The following is a 17,820-nucleotide window of genomic DNA, read 5'->3' on the forward strand; positions in this document are numbered from 1 at the left end:
TACACATCACTAAACACAGCGTTTTGTTTTTTATGTTACGGCCTATAGTGCCTGTAAGCATACTTGAAGAGTACATGTGGGGAGCGCTGTTCAGCTTCCACGTATCAGTGACGCAGGCATTTTTATTTACAATGGTACCCATATTAGGGCCCATATCACCACCCAAGCAAATCTTTGGTGTAACCACCTAGAATCTGGGTATCATGGTGACATGAAGATAACTTTAAACCACTCGACAAATGGCAAAGCGTTTAAGGCTGTACCTGGTGGGATTCGAACCTACGCGTTGTTAATGACATTATAGTTTCTTAGCAAGAGTGCTCCTGTAGATATAATGAGGCATTACAACACGTAGATTTTATTTATTTTTTGTTTATTATCTTTTTAATTCATTTATCTTTTTTAGGTGGATGATTATAAAGCTTAAGCGAGTCACTCAGGTTTGTGGGCCGCGGGAAGGCAACTCCGCGGGGAGGCGTGCCAGACTTGTGGGGTGGTTGCTACCCTCTTTGTAAATTATGTTTGCTATCGTCTTATCTTTAACATTAATACTTATGGCGATAATCTATAGTGACATGACAGGAGATCATAACTGTAGCTTCCTTGCGCCAGGCCACACGTCGTCGTCAGCCGACCGAGAAAAGTACTTGTCAACAATACAGCGCCGTGATGTTTACTGATTAAGGTTCGTATTCTCAAACAATTCTGTGTTTCACCTCCACTGTTTCAAGAGGCTTTATCCAAAATTATATGATTTTTTTTAAGATGTTCTTACTGTTCTAGAGGCAGGTTTCTACATTATTAACTGGAGAAACTCTTGAAAACCCCGACAGTCATCCCTGTGGCCTTGGAAAACAGTCCTGGTAAGAGAGCAAAGCGTTTCTGAATAGTGTACGTTTTTCTTTTCCTTTATTCTTTCTGACATATGTCACTCCTGTGATGATATGCAAAAAGTGGAACAAGCGATACATTCAATAAGGTAACCAGCCAACAAGTTGACACTCATTACCTCTTTACCGTGTCAGAGTTAATCTGAGGCTTTGCATATACATGATCAAATATTTCAATATGAAAATTGTTATAGAATGTGATATTATGATCAATTTAAGTAAGACATTGCAATTACTTTCGTAATCGTCATGAATGTAAAATGTTAAGTGAAGGACTACTTTGTTCAGCGGAGGACGTCCTGGCGTTGTTAATCAGCTACGTGGGATCAGTCAGCTTTCGTCCGATAGGTTGCCTCGTGTTGAGTGTGTCGATTTGTCTCAGCAAGAAAATGACTTCTAGCTTCTCCAGACGGAAACTGAGTATGAAGCGCATCATCAGTCATCTAATGCTATGAATGACTGACTTAGTGTTGGTGAAACTGAAACCCGTGAAGGAATTATTGGAAGCCTGCAAACTTGTTGCGAAGATGAGAAGGGTTATCGTAAACATCTGATAGATGGCTATAGTAAGTGCAGTGTTGTGGGCGGCAGACACTGCTGAGTGGGAACAGCAAGTAATGGCATCCCTAACGTCCAGGAATCCAATAAAACGTAACATGATCTGTAGAGTGCCGCGGGGCAGTCCGTCAGTACAAATTAATTAGCTGCCGTGAAATACTCTGTGCCTTGCGTTGAAACGTTGTGTGATAGACTTGTGGCCGCGCTGGAAAGTCGCCTTATTTATTATTCCTTAATGGAAGGAATGTGTTTTGGATAAGATATTGCATGTAAGAGAAGATCGTGTGTCCGGCACGTGCCTTTCAGCACTCTCTGGCTCCGGCCCCTGGCGCCCCCAAGGTGCAATAATGAGTTGTAAACAAATGCTGACATGTATAGCGCGTCCCTCTGCTGTGATGAAGATTCTCTTGTGTGTGGCACAAACGTCACTTTTCATGGGCTGCACCAATGCCGTCACGCCTCTCCCTCACTCTTAGCTCTCTCATAACATGTTACCCTTGTCTTTATTTCTATGCGAATGTCATCTACTACTGATGCATTGCTATGTTGTTCTGTAATTCGAAAATATTAATGGTAGTGGCGGTGTGCATTCATATAGGTATATATATTTTCTTTTTTGTTTCAGGACTTGAGGTTAATGGAGCCAAGTACGGGAGGTGTGGAAGACACCCGCTGACATTCGAGGGTAAGGCATGATGTCATTATTGTATAGTAATGTTTGTAATATAGTTTATTAGTGCCTGAATATTTCCTTGACACAAGTATCGAGGTGTTGCTGGAGTTGACGGGCTACTCGCGGTGTTGGTCTTGAAGTCTAGGCCAGTGTATTCATTAGTACTATCCTGGATCAAGAGGGCGCCGCGGTGGTATGCTTCTCGTGTCAAGCTGTCACTACATTATCAGGTTCTCAGTGGTGCTTCATTACTTCACTCTGCCTTGATGGTGGAGGCTCTTTATCGTTGATCATGCAGGGGAGGCTGCACTCAGGGTCTGCCATCGCGAGCACGTCAGATCACTTCCTTATTTTCATCTATGTTCATATTTTTTTCTTGACCTTCACAGTTGATAGCATTTTTATAATATAGTCTTTCAATTAGCTCCCCATGAGGTCACGTATTTATATCGTTTAACACAGAATATTGTTATTAAAATATTAGCAAGATGTCTGAAGATAGCCAGGCAGGGCCATTGCATACATGATATTAGTAGCAGGCAGAGGCGACTAGCGGGTAACGTTGGGTCTTGCATATGTGCAGACTCCAAAAGATAAGTAAAGAGCTGATGATTTCATGATGCAAAATGTAAATTACGAGGTGTTGAATGCAAAAAAAAAAAAAAAAAAAAAATTAAATAAGAGTAACTACGCACGCACGCACGCACATAACAGCACACACACTCACGGAAATTCATACATAACCAAGACATGCAGTTTGTCGGTGGAGTAAAACCCATGTGAATGTGAAATGTGTGTGTGTGTGTGTGTGTGTGTGTGTGTGTGTGTGTGTGTGTGTGTGTGTGTGTAGCATCCTCGTGTTGGCGCCTAGCGATGCTTTCATCATGGGTGGCGGCGGCTAGGTAGGGCATGGCAGACAGACAAGGGTGGGGCGGGGGTTGGTGTAGAGACGTGCGCGGCAGGCGGCAATAAATTAACTTGGCATGAAAATCTCTTGAGGTGTCGAGCCCTGTGTAGATAGGAAGGTTCGTGAGTAAGGTGAAGGTAGTAAGGCGATCCGTGGTGTTAGTGGGCGTAGATAAGTCTGACCCTCAGGCTTGATAGTACCTTGAGTGGGCCACGGTGAGTACAGTGTTCCTTGGGGCTCCACTCCCTCCCGTACGTCCCTGCTCACACTACCACCATCACCACCACTACTACTACAACTACCCTATGCCCACTAAATCATTGTATTATGTAAACACGAGTCAGGCACGGTGAAAGCCAGCCACCCACCGCAGAGCAGCACAAACATTAACTCCTTCAGACATGGGACACATTTTTACCATGAGATTTGAGTATCATTAGACCATTTCATTGCATAGGAAGGGTCTATGGAGGTCAGAGGATTAATGGCTAGAGTCTTCTCTATTTTAATCTCCACATAAGTTTCGGAAGGTATTTAAAATCACCAAATAGTTGCCAGAATGAATATGAAAACGCGTCATGGTGCTGAAGGGGTTAAAGACGGCTATTACTACCATATCTCTCATCTCCAGCTTTTTTACTTTTTTTTTTTCGTCCCTGTTGTCTTCATGATCCTCCTCCTCCTCCTCCTCCTCCTCCTCCTCCTCCTCCTCCTCCTCCTCCTCCTCCTCCTCCTCTCCTTCCCCTCCTCCTAAAAAGATAAGTGCATTTCCTCCACCTTTTTTCTTATCAGTAACTCCTTCCTTCTTCCTGTCTTTATCTTTCATCGTCTCTTCCTTACTTCCGTCATCCTCCGTTTTCTTTTCTATCACCAAATGGATGTATTACGTTTTTCGCCTACCTGATGTACGATGTATTCAGTAAGTGTTCTAGATATATACAGTATCCGAGTATATATTTTTTCATACAGCTATACGAGTATTACGCGCATTTCTCTCTTCGCTCTGCACATCAGCCTGTTCTATTCAGTAAGTGTTCTAGATATATTCAGTATACGAGTATATATTTTTTCATACAGCCATGTTCCGCACATTTCTCTCCCCGCTCTGCACATCAACCAGTTTTGCATAATTCCAGCGAAGCGTCCGTGAGAGTGATGAGCTCGTGTTTGGTGATGGTGGTCAGGGAAACTCGCACAGAATGAGCAGTGGACATGTTTGTTATCGTGTTGAGTTGAGTTGCTGCTTCAGTTCCGCTGCCGATTTGTCACCACGAGTATTTTTTTCCTGACCTCCTTGCACTATTTACCAGAACAAGGCATATATTATGCCTGTAATGCCGCTCCACTGGTGCTTTTTGTTATTTTCAGCAGTTCGGAAGGATGTTTACGGCAGGAGAGCAACACAAGACGGAGTTTGTTGTTGTCAGTATTGTTGTTGTTGTTGTTTCTCTTCCCTTGTTGCTGACTTTCGACTACCTACCTGTGGGTTTAGAAACATTACCTGCTACTTTCTTTCTCCAACGTGTGTGTGTGTGTGTGTGTGTGTGTGTGTGTGTGTGTGTGTGTGTGTGTGTGTGTGTGTGTGTGTGTGTGTGTGTGTGTGTGTGTGTGTGTGTGTGTGTGTGTGTGTGTGTGTGTGTGTGTGTGTGTGTGTGTGTGTGTGTGTGTCTATGCTTGGCGGTCTTCGTTGAACAGTAGACTTAAAATGATTGATGGTAAAGATCTGTCCTCTCCCCCTCCCCCGGCTCTCTCTCTCTCTCTCTCTCTCTCTCTCTCTCTCTCTCTCTCTCTCTCTCTCTCTCTCTCTCTCTCTCTCTCTCTCTCTCTCTCTCTCTCTCTCTCTGTTGCATGAACTCGTGGACGAGCAGCCTTGAGGGGCGGGTCAGGCCTTCACTGCAGCGCCATCAAGGTGTTGTCCTTGACGTCATCGTTTAGTCAGGCAGAGAAGGTGGTTGCTGCGACAGTGATCGCTTTTGTCAGGTCATTCTTTTTTTTTTTTTTTTTTTTTTGTTTGGCAAGATAAAACTGACGTTTTGATATATACGGGTTTGATCTATAGTTTTGAACATTTTGCCTGCGTTTAATGTGTTGCTCTCGATTAGTTGTATGGAAATTCAATCAACAGAGGAGACAATTATTTCTCATTGTGTTAATAGTGGCTAGGATCATGACCTGGGGTCTCCCAGAGCATTGCCTGCATGCAGGGTGCTTGCTTGTCAGGTTTGGGTGGGTGCATAGCAGCTGCACAGCGAGCAAGCACCAAGACCCCGTTGTTGTACGTGCTTGGTCAGGGGTTTGTGGCTGACTGGGGGAAGGGAGTATTTTTTGCTGCTCTGCTTGTACCGGCTAATAAAGCAATAAATTTCAACCGATAGTGGTTGCATGCTTGGTAGAGGAACTTGAACGAAGGAATATTGCTTGGTACTTGTAATGTGTGTACTGGGTGGGGAGCATCTTCAGCATCACTGCAAGTATCAGGAAGGCTCTCCGCAAGGCTCCATGAAAGCGTGCTTTCCCATCTAAAGGGCGGATTTTTAATTCCAGACAGGGTCACGCTTGTTCTGCCGAGACTGTTGGGAGGGTTAAACATCAAGGCCAATTGTGCCGCCCACCTCATGAGTGTCCCATATTGTGGAGTTTAACATACTCGCGTATGTCATACGGATTATGTAGATTGTAAAAAGAGAGGACGAAAGTAAGGCAAGCAACCGGAGACTGCCGCCAAACGGAAGATAGCGGACAAAACGGTGTGACCTTGCTAACTTTATAATGCGCACGTATGAAGAAATCATCGCCCTGGCAGACAGCTGATTCATGGAAGGGGGCGGAGAGCGTGAGGTCAGAGGGTTGCTTGCTGAGGTCAGAGGTCGAATCTCGGAGACGGACGATGACGCTTGTTGCGGAGGGACATCCTCCTCCTCCTCCTCCTCCTCCTCCTCCTCTTCCTGCTGCTGCTGCTGCTGCTGCTGCTGTTGCTGTTGCTGCCGGCAGGCCTGGTGCCTTTCCTCTGCTTTAGGGAGGTAGTCGTAAAAAAAGATTGCGTTCTCGATGGCACACTAAAGGGCTGCCCATTACGTGGGATGGAGGGTCAACGACACACAGATTATCATAATACAATCTATGCCTCGTAAGTAAGGTCTGCGCCAGAGTTCAGTAGGTGGTCGCTGCTGAGCTTCACGCCAGTGCTAAGTCCGTGCCGTCACTGCTCAATCCACGCGTAGTGCTTCGGGCATTGTTACTCGTGTTCTCTCCACAAACGTTCACTGTGTCTGTCTGAGCTTCATGTCGGTCTTACTAGTAGAATAAAGACACGCTATTGTCCTTATGATGAAAGGTATACATAACCTAGAACAAGTCTTTTATGTTTGTGAATCCGTCACTTTTGCATGCCTGTTTCCTTGCCCGTGTGTGTGTGTGCGTGTGCGTGTGTTGTCATGTGTGCGTAAGTAGGTATATATGTATATATATATTAATGTGCCTCTGCGAGTGTTTACATATATGCGTGCGTGTCAGCCTGGTCTCATTAAATAGAAAAAATACTGGAGGGCAGGCGGCTTGTCGGCCATGACGTCACTGCTTTGCTCCTACCGTCCCCTCCCATCCCCTCTTCAGCATCCCTCATCCCCACGTCCCCTCCCAGTATCCTCCTCCCGCCGTGCCCTCTCGCTTCTCCCCGCTCCCTCCCCGATTCTCTATAACCATAAACAAGGCGGTGGGGTTGGCACTGGAGAAATTAATCTGATGGTGGGCTGCGTGAGTCATGCAGGACTGGTGATCTAGGGTGAGTGGGGCGTCGGGCGTGGGGCATCGGGCGTAGGGCGTAGGGCGTAGGGTGTGGGTCCTGAGCCATGGGCGGGGTATGGTGTGGATGGGTGCGTGTCTGTGTGAGGTAGATAGCGGTGGCATGCGATAGGTTTGTAAAATGGTTATTGTAGTGCATCTGTTCTTGTTTGTGTGGTTGTGCATGGTGAAATGTGTGTGTGTGTGTGTGTGTGTGTGTGTGTGTGTGTGTGTGTGTGTGTGTGTGTGTGTGTGTGTGTGTGTTGTGGTGACTTTGAAGTGGTTTTTAAAGTTATATATATTTTTTTCATGTAGTTGACGCAAACAAAAGAAAAAAAAAAAAAAAAAAATACTCACAAAAGAAAGCTGCAGGTATCTCTGTAAGGGTAAAGGGCAATAATAGTCACAGGTATACATACATACATACGGACATACATACATACATACACGCACACACACCAACCTGCACGTGTAAAGATACATCGATAAATGGAACACTGAACACAAACATCCGCAGAAACGTACATTCTCTCACTCATTTCTCAACTCTCTCTCTCTCTCTCTCTCTCTCTCTCTCTCTCTCTCTCTCTCTCTCTCTCTCTCTCTTTCTTTCTTTCTTTCTTTTTCCTTTCTTTCTTCTTTCTTTCTCTTCTTTCTTTCTTTCTCTTCTTTTCTTTCTCTTTCTTTCTTTCTTTCTCTCTTTCTTTCTTTCTTTCTTTCTTTCTTTCTTTCTTTCTTTCTTTCTTTCTTTCTTTCTTTCTTTCTTTCTCTCTTTCTTTCTTTCTTTCTTTCTTTCTTTCTTTCTTTCTTTCTTTCTTTCTTTCTTTCTTTCTTTCTTTCTTTCTTTCTTTCTTTCTTTCTTTCTTTCTTTCTTTCTTTCTTTCTTTCTTTCTTTCTTTCTTTCTTTCTTTCTTTCTTTCTTTCTTTCTTTCTTTCTTTCTTTCTTTCTTTCTTTCTTTCTTTCTTTCTTTCTTTCTTTCTTTCTTTCTTTCTTTCTTTCTTTCTTTCTTTCTTTCTTTCTTTCTTTCTTTCTTTCTTTCTTTCTTTCTTTCTTTCTTTCTTTCTTTTCTTTCTTTCTTTCTCTTTCTTTCTTTCTCTCTCTCTCTTTCTTTCTTTTCTTTCTTTTTCTCTTCTTTCTTTCTTTCTTTTCTTTCTTTCTTTCTTTCTTTCTTTCTTTCTTTCTTTCTTTCTTTCTTTCTTTCTTTCTTTCTTTCTTTCTTTCTTTCTTTCTTTCTTTCTTTCTTTCTTTCTTTCTTTCTTTCTTTCTTTCTTTCTTTCTTTCCTTCTTTCTTTCTTTCTTTCTTTCTTTCTCTCTCTTTCTTTCTTTCTTTCTTTCTTTCTTTTCTCTCTCTTTCTTTCTTTCTCTCTTTCTTTCTTTCTTTCTTTCTCTCCTTTCTTTCTTTCTTTCTTTCTTTCTTTCTTTCTTTCTTTCTTTCTTTCTTTCTTTCTTTCTTTCTTTCTCTCTCTCTCTCTCTCTCTCTCTCTCTCTCTCTCTCTCTCTCTCTCTCTCTCTCTCTCTCTCTCTCTCTCTCTCTCTCTCTCTCTCTCTGTCAAATTAATAAGTTCCAACCTGATTTGTAGACGAAAATTGGAACTATTCAACGCAACCTTACTACTCCACTACTCTCTAAACTCTAAAGGGTCAAGTCGAAGCTATACATAGTCTTACAGGTGTTTTTACTGTTTTAATGACAGGCTCACGGGATTTTACCCAGCTGATCATCTCTAGGTCACAGAAGATAGTCGTGGTAAGAGAGTAAGTCATTTTTTTTTATACTCTGTGGGCTTTTCACGGGAATTTATATTAAGGGGATACTTTTTGGGGTACCTCGTATCTCAAAATGTCCACCCGCTAGGAAACCATTGCCCCAAGTGAGGAAGCCCTACCTACACTCGGAAATGGAGAGATTTCAAACCCGTGCGCTTGGAGACCCCTCGGAGCCCAAAGCACGCATGGTTCTACTGCACCACAGCGGTCTGTTTCTGAATAAAGGTAATTGTGGTGGTGATGCTGCGAATTTATGGTCATGTTTTGTGAACGAGAGAGGAACTAGAGATAAAACTCGATATGGTTATGGCGAATAGTCAAGTTGCGTGCAGTTGCGTACATTATTCACCTTTATCAATAAGTCCATTGTTTTGTGAGGTTTTAAAAGGGGTTGTCAGTGGGTCAAAAGACTTCAGACGGAGAAGATAAACATTGTGGAAGGAGTGTAGAGTTTTGCTTAGCTTATAACCATGACTGTGTAAGGCAGCACAATATATTTAGAGTGTCTGAGCCTAGTAGTGGTTCTTATAGTGTCCACGTGTGTTGTGTGGAAGTGTATTTAAATAGGGAAACAGGGACGCGGTACTGAAGGATAATGAACATAACCTAAATTTTGTGATAATGGATGCAATCTCAGTGGGGTCAGTTCCACAGTCTTCTCGTAAGCTTCCCAACTTATCTTATTGAGGGCCGCCATGGTACAGTGGAACCATGCGTACTTTGGGGTCTGAGGGGTCTCCAAGCGTACGGGTTCGAATCCTGTCCACGGTCCGACTGTAGGTTGGGCTTCCTCACTCGGGGCAACGGTTTCCTAGCGGGTGGGCTTTGAGATAGGAGGTACCAAAAAAAGTATCCCCTTTAGCCCAGAAATTCCCGTGAAAAGCCCACATGGTATAAATAAAAAAAAAAAAAAAAAACTAAAACGTTTCCCATGTTGGTAAACGGAGAAAGTTTTGTAGGTTAGTTAGCAAACGAAGACTTTGGAACTGGCGGCATACATCTATTATGTGGACGTGAATCTGTCCAGGGAAACGGAACTGGCGGGATACATCTGTTACATGGACGTAAATTTGTGCAGGGAAACGGGAGTACTGTGTTGAAGGTCACGGCGATGTGTGTCACGTGAGGCTGAGGGTTATAGCTAGCTGGGTCGCAAGAAACAGCTGTGTGATCCTGGGGTCTTTACTGGCGTGGGATTCATAGACATAGCTGGAGACTCACGCACGGGAGAAACAGTAGCCTGCAGCACCACCACCCACTAACCCACCCAGCCACCCAGCCCCTGCCACCCACCCTTCCTTTGTGCTCCTTGCTGTCTGCCCACCCACTCACCCTTCCTCTTCAGCCCTGCCCCACCCTCGGCCCACTTTCACCCACCATTTGAGCACCTTCAGAGTTTGTTACGGAAACATTGGTATATTTTCCTTACTAGTTTCAAATTCCTCTCACGATTCTTTGCTACTCTTGAAACGATTGATGGCAGGGTCGTTAAGTTTAATTCATTCATAAGGCTTTGTTTTAGTTTACGCAATGTTGCTGCTCTTCATTTTGTGAGGGAAAAGCAGGATTGGTGTACATACTAAACGCGTTATTTTAAGGTGAGAATCGTAATGAGAGAGAGAGAGAGAGAGAGAGAGAGAGAGAGAGAGAGAGAGAGAGAGAGAGAGAGAGAGAGAGAGAGAGAGAGAGAGAGAGAGAGAGAGAGAGAGAGAGAGAGAGAGAGAGAGAGAGAGAGAGAGAGAGAGAGAGAGAGAGAGAGAGAGAGAGAGAGAGAGAGAGAGAGAGAGAGAGAGAGAGAGAGAGAGAGAGAGAGAGAGAGAGAGAGAGAGAGAGATCTGAAGGGTTGTTCACAGAATTTGAATGCCGCAGTTTTCCTCTTCCCACTCCCCAAGAAAGGAATTTCCTGAGGAAGCAGGAATCCTGAAATAACAATGAATCAACACCATAATCTCGGCTACGTGTGTCGATGCATAACCTGTAACAAACGAGAGAGCAGGCTTTCTTCTTCCTCTCATCCCTATTCTGTCCAACCCTCTAATACATGAGTCAACCAGTATTCTCAGTCATTTATACCTTTCACTGGTAAACTCTGGAACTCCTTGTCTGTTTCTGCATTTCCATCCCCCTACGACTTAACTTCTTTTAAGAGAGAGAGAGGTGTTGAGACATCTGTCCCTGAATTTTGACTAATTCTTTTGAATCTTCTGGAGACTACAATTCCAGTGGGTCTTTTTTTTCTAATATTTTTTTTTGCCCTTGGTAGCTTTCCCTCTTACATAAAAAAAGAAGGGGAAAAAAATAATATTGAATACTATAGATACCGATGGGATGACAACGTGAATAATCTTGTGACGGCCACCAGTGTTATGAAGAACGATACACTTATGAGAATAACCGCCGTGGCATGATTCAGTGAGCTCACCAGTGGAGGGCATGCATAGGTGTGTCTTGATTCACTGCTCCAGGTGACCTCGGCCGTCCTCGCTAGCCACAACACGCCATCGTTATTCGTGTCGTGGGCGTGAGGAACAGTGTAAAGGTGACCTGAGAGTTATCATACTGTTGCTGGGCCCTGTGTGTGTGTGTGTGTGTGTGTGTGTGTGTGTGCGGCGGAAGAGCTTCAGTTAGAGGCATAGCTAGTTAGTGCAGGCGACAGGAAGCTTCAGTTGTCGCTGCTTAGATTGATTTGAGAATAAGTCTTAATAAATATGTGGAATACCTTGCTTCAGTTGTATTGGTTTTGGTTGTTATGAAACTATTGAAGTGTTCGTGATTACCAGCGACTCTCACTGAGCCTGTGTGTGTGTGTGTGTGTGTGTGTGTGTGTGTGTGTGTGTGTGTGTGTGTGTGTGTGTGTGTGTGTGTGTGTGTGTACGTGCGTATGTACATGTATTATGGGCGTGCGTGCCGGCTAGCCATCGGGAAAAGAATGTCCTGTGCATTTCACAAGGAGAGGAAATCATGCATCCTGTTAATAAAAGCCTGGAAGGAAAGCTATTGCAGGTTGCTTATTGCGTGACTATTGTAGGGAATGCTGCGTGGAGGGAAGTGTGTATTGAAACCTCTGGCCGTGCGTGAATGTTTGGCTGTATAGAATAAGTCCAGAACACCTACAGTATAATGATTCTGTCTTATTTTGGTTCAGGTTTTAGTGTTGTAGATTAAGCGTGAGACAATTTAGCTGCAGTTCCCATTCGGTCAAGCACAGTGAGGTTAGCGGACTCTCGTTTCCATTTTCTGTTCTTATTAATACATTCCGCCACTGTCAAATCAGGAACAATGCTTCATTTAATATTTTTCACCTTCCCGTAATAAGTACTGCTCTCTCTCTCTCTCTCTCTCTCTCTCTCTCTCTCTCTCTCTCTCTCTCTCTCTCTCTCTCTCTCTCTATATATATATATATATATATATATATATATATATATATATATATATATATATATATATATATATACTTTGTATTATAAAGAGCATCATGTAACACTTGATCGTGGTTCCTTTTACAGTAATCTTTAACGTTCATCAAAGAGAATACATCATTATGCGATATGAAGACCCTTAATTGCAGTGTGTGGTGTGGCATCCTTTAATGGAAGAGTAATGGTGCACGCGTGGCAAGATGTGCGTGTTGTGTGCAGAATACAGAATCGTGAATAAACAAGAAGGCGAAATTCTGGCGATGAAAGACTGAACGGGTGGTGGGCGCGTCCTAATCAGTCCAATTAGTCATGCTGCTCGTGTCCATTAATACAGCTGCAGCTTTATTGCTCAAAGAAATTATACTCATTAATTATCTCGCCCTGGTGTCTGGTGCTGATGACACTCCCGCGCCCTGTGTGTTTGCTTTACCTGTTATGCGCGCGCACGTCAATATTTTGTTTGACTTTTTTGTTTCCTCCTTTAGCTGTTTTGTTTGACTTTTTTCATCTCCTCCTATAGCATTATTTATAGCTTGGAGTTTATGTAACCATAATTAATTTGAAATGTAAATATACTGATAAATTCATGCTGATTAGTTTGTCATCTCGTTCTGGTGTGTGTGTGTGTGTGTGTGTGTGTGTGTGTGTGTGTTGGTGTAGGTTTGTTCGCTCTGTGCTCATTTGTCATCTACTGCATTGCGCTCATTCCATACAAACAATTAAAGGAAGACTTCTCTGTCATGTTTCTTGTATCTCTCAACATTGTACAAATATTTCTTTATAGACTCCAAAATTGCTACCCATGGATTGAATACACAGACGTAAAAAAAGAAAGAAAAATCATGCTCTCAGTTTTGCCTTGTCTTTTCTCTCTAGCCGCATTACACGTTTACTGTCATGCGTCTCTGAGTGCAGCGCCATGCACATTATTCATGAACACGGCTGCTCAAAGAGAGACCTTCGCGGTGTTCAATGCTTTCCTGTCGGGGTTTCCATTGAGCATGAACACATTAATTGCGTGTCGCCAGTTTATCATAGATAGGAAACTGACGTGTCTAGCGCTATGGTTCCCTCGTTGGTGAAGGAATGACTGCGCTCTTTAAGAAAAGGTATTGTCATTTTTATTCTTCTGTTTATGTATTGGTGTATGCGGAGTTCATGACACCGTGCTTGAGTTCCTTGAGGCATGTAAGAAACGTATGTCACAAAATTGCAGAACGTTACCATCAGCAGTTTTTCAAGTCCACGTCTTCAGGACCTCCCTCGGTGTACAGTTTCACAAGGATGCTACTGAGTCTTGACAAAACGAACATTGATTAATAACAACACGGTCGAGGCGCCAGTTTCTTGTTTGGATTCTTTTCCAAGACACGGAAAGCACACAAACGTTATCAAGCTCATAGTTAACATGCGGCTCTATAAATATTTTCAGAAGCTCAACACTGTTCGACTTTACTTTTCTGTATAAATATGTGGTGTTTGTGTTAGGAATGACTTCTCATTAGTGGTTCTGGTGTCACTGATTTTCCCTCCCGCATCTTGCAAAAATGGATGTGACCTGCATACCTGACCTGGGTGGCGCAATGCACGCCTAGAACACGAGGTGGTTCCATCATCTCACCACGCTCACAGCCTTGCGTTCTAAGTTTATGGGCACCGCTTCTGTACTGGCTTAACTTCAGCTCAGGCAACATCGGCGCGGACGACAATTACTTAAAACTTTCTTGTGTTTCATCTTTTCTCATACTTACAACTAAATACAGCGGCAGTTAATTAATTATACTCTTATTGAAGCCAAATTCCTCATTATTTCTCATGTAGATAAATAGTTGGGCCCAGTAGCTTATATTTCCGTCACCTGATCTGTATTGGTAAGCCCATTTATGCATTGTGTGGTCGAGGCAGTAAGAAACGTTATTTTTGTCAAGTTCCCGTCCGTGTAGTGCTGTGTCAGGTGGAAATTTATTGCGTTTGGCTCTGCACTATTCACTTCAGAACAACGCTTTTTCAGTTATTCAAGAAGCTTACTGAGTTTTGCAGTATTGTATGGTCTCGCATTACGCTTGGCACTCCTTCGCTTGTACTGTGCTTTGTTTTCAGTTTTGTTCATTTTTTTTGTGTGTGTGTGTGTCTTTGTTTATACCATGTAGGAATTTCACGGTAATTTCCAGGCTAAAGGGAATACTTTTTGGGTACCTCCTATCTCAAAGCCTACTCGCTAGTAAAACGTTGCCCCGAGTAGGGAAGCCTAGCCTACCCACGAAGATTCCTCCATGAAAATTTATCTTCATCTAATCCACTAGTGATATCCAGGGAAAACACGAATTGACTTGGTAGTGGAGGAGAATCAATGCAGTCGAAATTTAAGTTTTCCTTGTAAGAGCTTGGAGGAAGGATATCTTTTCGTTACTCGTATACATTAAGAGTGGAGAATATGAACAGTCTGGGAGTGTAGAGTGTGTCGTGGGTGTTTTGGAAAGGGCATTGCGATGAACTACGAAATTAAAAGGAGAGAGAGAGAGAGAGAGAGAGAGAGAGAGAGAGAGAGAGAGAGAGAGAGAGAGAGAATCATTGTCTTCTATATTCTTGCGCCAGTTGTTTGGGTGGTGGGCGGATGAGCACAGCCTGGGATGGTGCACACTACACAGCATGCAGCCGTCAACACCTTCGTGCCATGCCTCGCTCGGGCATCGAACACTAGCTGAAATATGTGCCGTAATGGACACAGCTGTTACGTCACTTGAGTAAGCCAGATAGTCAGACTATGCCCATCCCTGAGGTGGCAAATAACTGTGTTGCACCCAGACAACACAACCAACGTAACACAGTGGTCGAAATGATGACTGTCTAGGAATCTCTGACCAGGAGCGTCGTTTTGCAACATTCTTATACTGTTGGAATGATCGGTTCAGCCACGGTCCAGATATACAAGGTCTTCCATCCGGTTGGCTTATTTTGGTCTCGGCCGAGCATATACGTGGGTTCAGCTATACAGTTGTAAAAATACGAAAATAAATAAAAAGGAAAGCTACCTGGGATTGTACACTGATCGGAAATTGAAGAAGTTCTGCACAAGACTACCGTTTCTGAGTGAATGATTATGCAAAGAGTAGTGTTTCGTGATTCATAACTCGCCAAAAGTCAATCATTGAATAAAAATACAAAGAAAATACAAAATACAAAGAAAATATATGAGCATCGCCATACAAGTTTTAGGACATGGACGCTATGGAGATCTCGTTTTTCCTTAGTGTAGTCTGTAATAACTCCTCGATGGTGCAGATGTAGAGGAGTAAAAAGTGGTATAGTGAATTTTCGATGCTGTAGTTCGGGAGAAGGTGGAGGTGGTGACGGTGGTGCAGGCAAGCGTGTGTGCGCAGCGGCGGCGGCGGCGGCGACGATGGGGATGGTGATGGTGGTGGTAGTGGTGGTGGTGGTGGAAAATAGGAGTGAAGAAAGCAAGGGGAGTTAAGACATGTAAGCCAGATAAGAGTGATGATGGCAACCTGACTGAGCAATGGCAGTGTGTTTATGTTAATGGAAGCGTTGTTGTTGTTGTTGTTGTTGTTGTTAATCCTCTTCTCTTCTTCTTTCTTTATTTCTTTTCCTTTTATTTCTAGTTTCCAGCTACTATATAACAAGATCACAATCTCTTCCGTGAAAGAAAAGTATAATAATAACACTTTAATGCTCTTCATATACCGTTTACCAGTGACACATAGCAATTAAGGTGTATACAATATATAAAATAAGACACGACATCATTTCAAACACTGCCACTTTGAGATCTTCAGTAGTGAACAATGTGAACCTGATATTGGGACTAGGAAACCAGAATTGCTGTGGTGTGTGGGTGCGTGAGTGAGTTGGGGAGCGGTCTTTGGCGTTCGGTTAATGACAGGTGGATTTTTCAAAGGATTCACGGAGGAGTGGAGAGGGAGAACGCCGCGTATCATTGTTGATTGATTACTCTGGAAAACTACCCACACACCCACACACATACATACACACACACACCCACACACACACACACACACACACACACACACACACACACACACACACACACACACACACACACACACACACACACACACACACACACACACACACACACACACACACACACACACACACACACACACATTGTTAGTTAGTATTTTAATTTATAGAACATCACTGTCTACAGGTGTTCAGTACAGTTTTACCTTCACTATGGCTCAAGGTGTCTCCACGTGACGCGCTCACTCGCTGCCAAGGCACAGTGCAATGGCTAATGCATAATTAATACCGATTGACATGTAGGTGGAAATGAACCATTCGTCATGTGGCATTCACAACAATGGATGCTGACGAGGCGATCTAGCAGCACTCATCATGTGGTCATTGGAGCGGCGCAGCTTATGATCGACCAATTATCATCTGCCTCCAGTGTTCACTAAACAGTCACCTTGAATGACTTGGCTGGGCTGCAAGTACCATCACAACATGTCCTGTAAACTGATGATGGTAGAAAAGGCAACAACTTGCACCGAATCCATATACATTATGACTTTTAATTGAATTTTAATTGTTTTATTGTTAGTTATGAAATATTCGTAATATGATATTGAAGATTTAGGAGGGGTAAAGTATACACATTTGAAGAAAACTGTTTTTGGTAATGACAAGAATGCTGATCGCACCGGTCTGCCAGTGCCCTTGCTTGCCCATTATCTTTCTCCATTAGAATTACCGAGAATAATAAATAAGAATAATAATAATAAAAAAAAAGAAACTCGCATAGAGCAGAGGTAGCGAGCAGCGCGCAGCCCTGGAGCGTCATCATTACCGGGGAGAGAGGCACAGGTCAGGCAGGGCGTAGCTCGGCTTCGGGAGCAAATATAATGGTCCATTACCTCACCCTCTTTTTCCACGCCCCACAGCAGGCCAGTGTCCTCGCGTGCGTCCCTCGCTGCGGGGAAACGGATGAGGAGGTGCGCCTATTGTGCCGCGGGGTGTCGTGTGTAATGGTGCTCCACGCCTTGAACACCCGTGTGATTCTCGGCGAGGGAGAAGCGCCAGGCTGAATAGGTTGAGTCCGCGGCGTGGAGACAGTTGCCGCCACCTCGAACTGTTGTAACCTTACGTCTGCTTCTGTTAATTGGTTCTGAATCACGGGAATATTGAGTTTTCGTTCCCTGTACGTGGCATTCCTGTGACAGGCAGGTCCATTTGGGCTTATGACCGCCCACACAGCTGTACTGATCGCGCCGCAGCCTTATGATTGTATAATTTCCTATATTTTGTATTAAAACATAGAGCATTCGGATGTTCCCTTCTATTGGAAACCTGTGAGCAGTGACCGTCATCATTAGGTGAAAGTTAATGCAAGGGAACTAACAGGAACCGACATGAGACGCGTTTCCTTAAAAATAACTACACAGCATTCCCAGAATAGACAGAACCAGCTCGCTGTGTCATTAGTAAGCTGTGTCGCCACCACAATTACCACCATCATCACCACTACCACCACCACGCCCTGTATCCGTAACAACTCAATGTCCGGATCCAGGGTTAAGGAACTGCTGGCGTCACAGCATGCCGGTACTGCGTGCATCCACCACGATGGGCAGCAATATGCAAAGCACCCCACAGCTGGAGAGAGAGAGAGAGAGAGAGAGAGAGAGAGAGAGAGAGAGAGAGAGAGAGAGAGAGAGAGAGAGAGAGAGAGAGAGAGAGAGAGAGAGAGAGAGAGAGAGAGAGAGAGAGAGAGAGAGAGAGAGAGAGAGAGAGAGATTGGTGTACGTTGGTGTGTTGCCGTGAGCTGGGTGGAAGCAACAAAC

At 43.7% G+C, this 17,820-nt stretch overlaps 2 protein-coding genes across 5 annotated transcripts in view; one reads left to right on the forward strand and one right to left on the reverse strand.

Moving 5' to 3' along the window:
• LOC123503790 (forkhead box protein L2-like) overlaps positions 1-17,820 on the reverse strand; it is a 56,927-nt gene that overhangs the window by 32,925 nt on the left and 6,182 nt on the right. The gene's annotated exons all lie outside the window — the stretch shown is intronic.
• The window catches only part of LOC123503794 (chromatin modification-related protein eaf-1-like), a 36,163-nt gene continuing 18,682 nt past the window's right edge, over positions 340-17,820 (forward strand). Inside the window, exons 1-3 of one of the 4 annotated variants that reach the window (XR_006674609.1) lie at positions 1,188-1,456; positions 2,074-2,133; positions 16,921-17,620. Coding sequence is in view for 1 of the 4 variants with exons in the window: in XM_045253793.1 (XP_045109728.1) it covers positions 1,280-1,310; positions 2,074-2,133 (91 nt within the window). In the remaining 3 variants the exon portion in view is untranslated. Of the gene's footprint in view, positions 686-1,185; positions 1,457-2,073; positions 2,134-16,920; positions 17,621-17,820 lie in introns of those variants that run through there. The other 3 variants (XR_006674610.1, XM_045253793.1, XR_006674608.1) reach the window with 3 other exon arrangements.

This window comes from Portunus trituberculatus, chromosome 14, assembly GCF_017591435.1.
Source record: "Portunus trituberculatus isolate SZX2019 chromosome 14, ASM1759143v1, whole genome shotgun sequence".
Lineage (NCBI taxonomy): Eukaryota > Metazoa > Arthropoda > Malacostraca > Decapoda > Portunidae > Portunus > Portunus trituberculatus.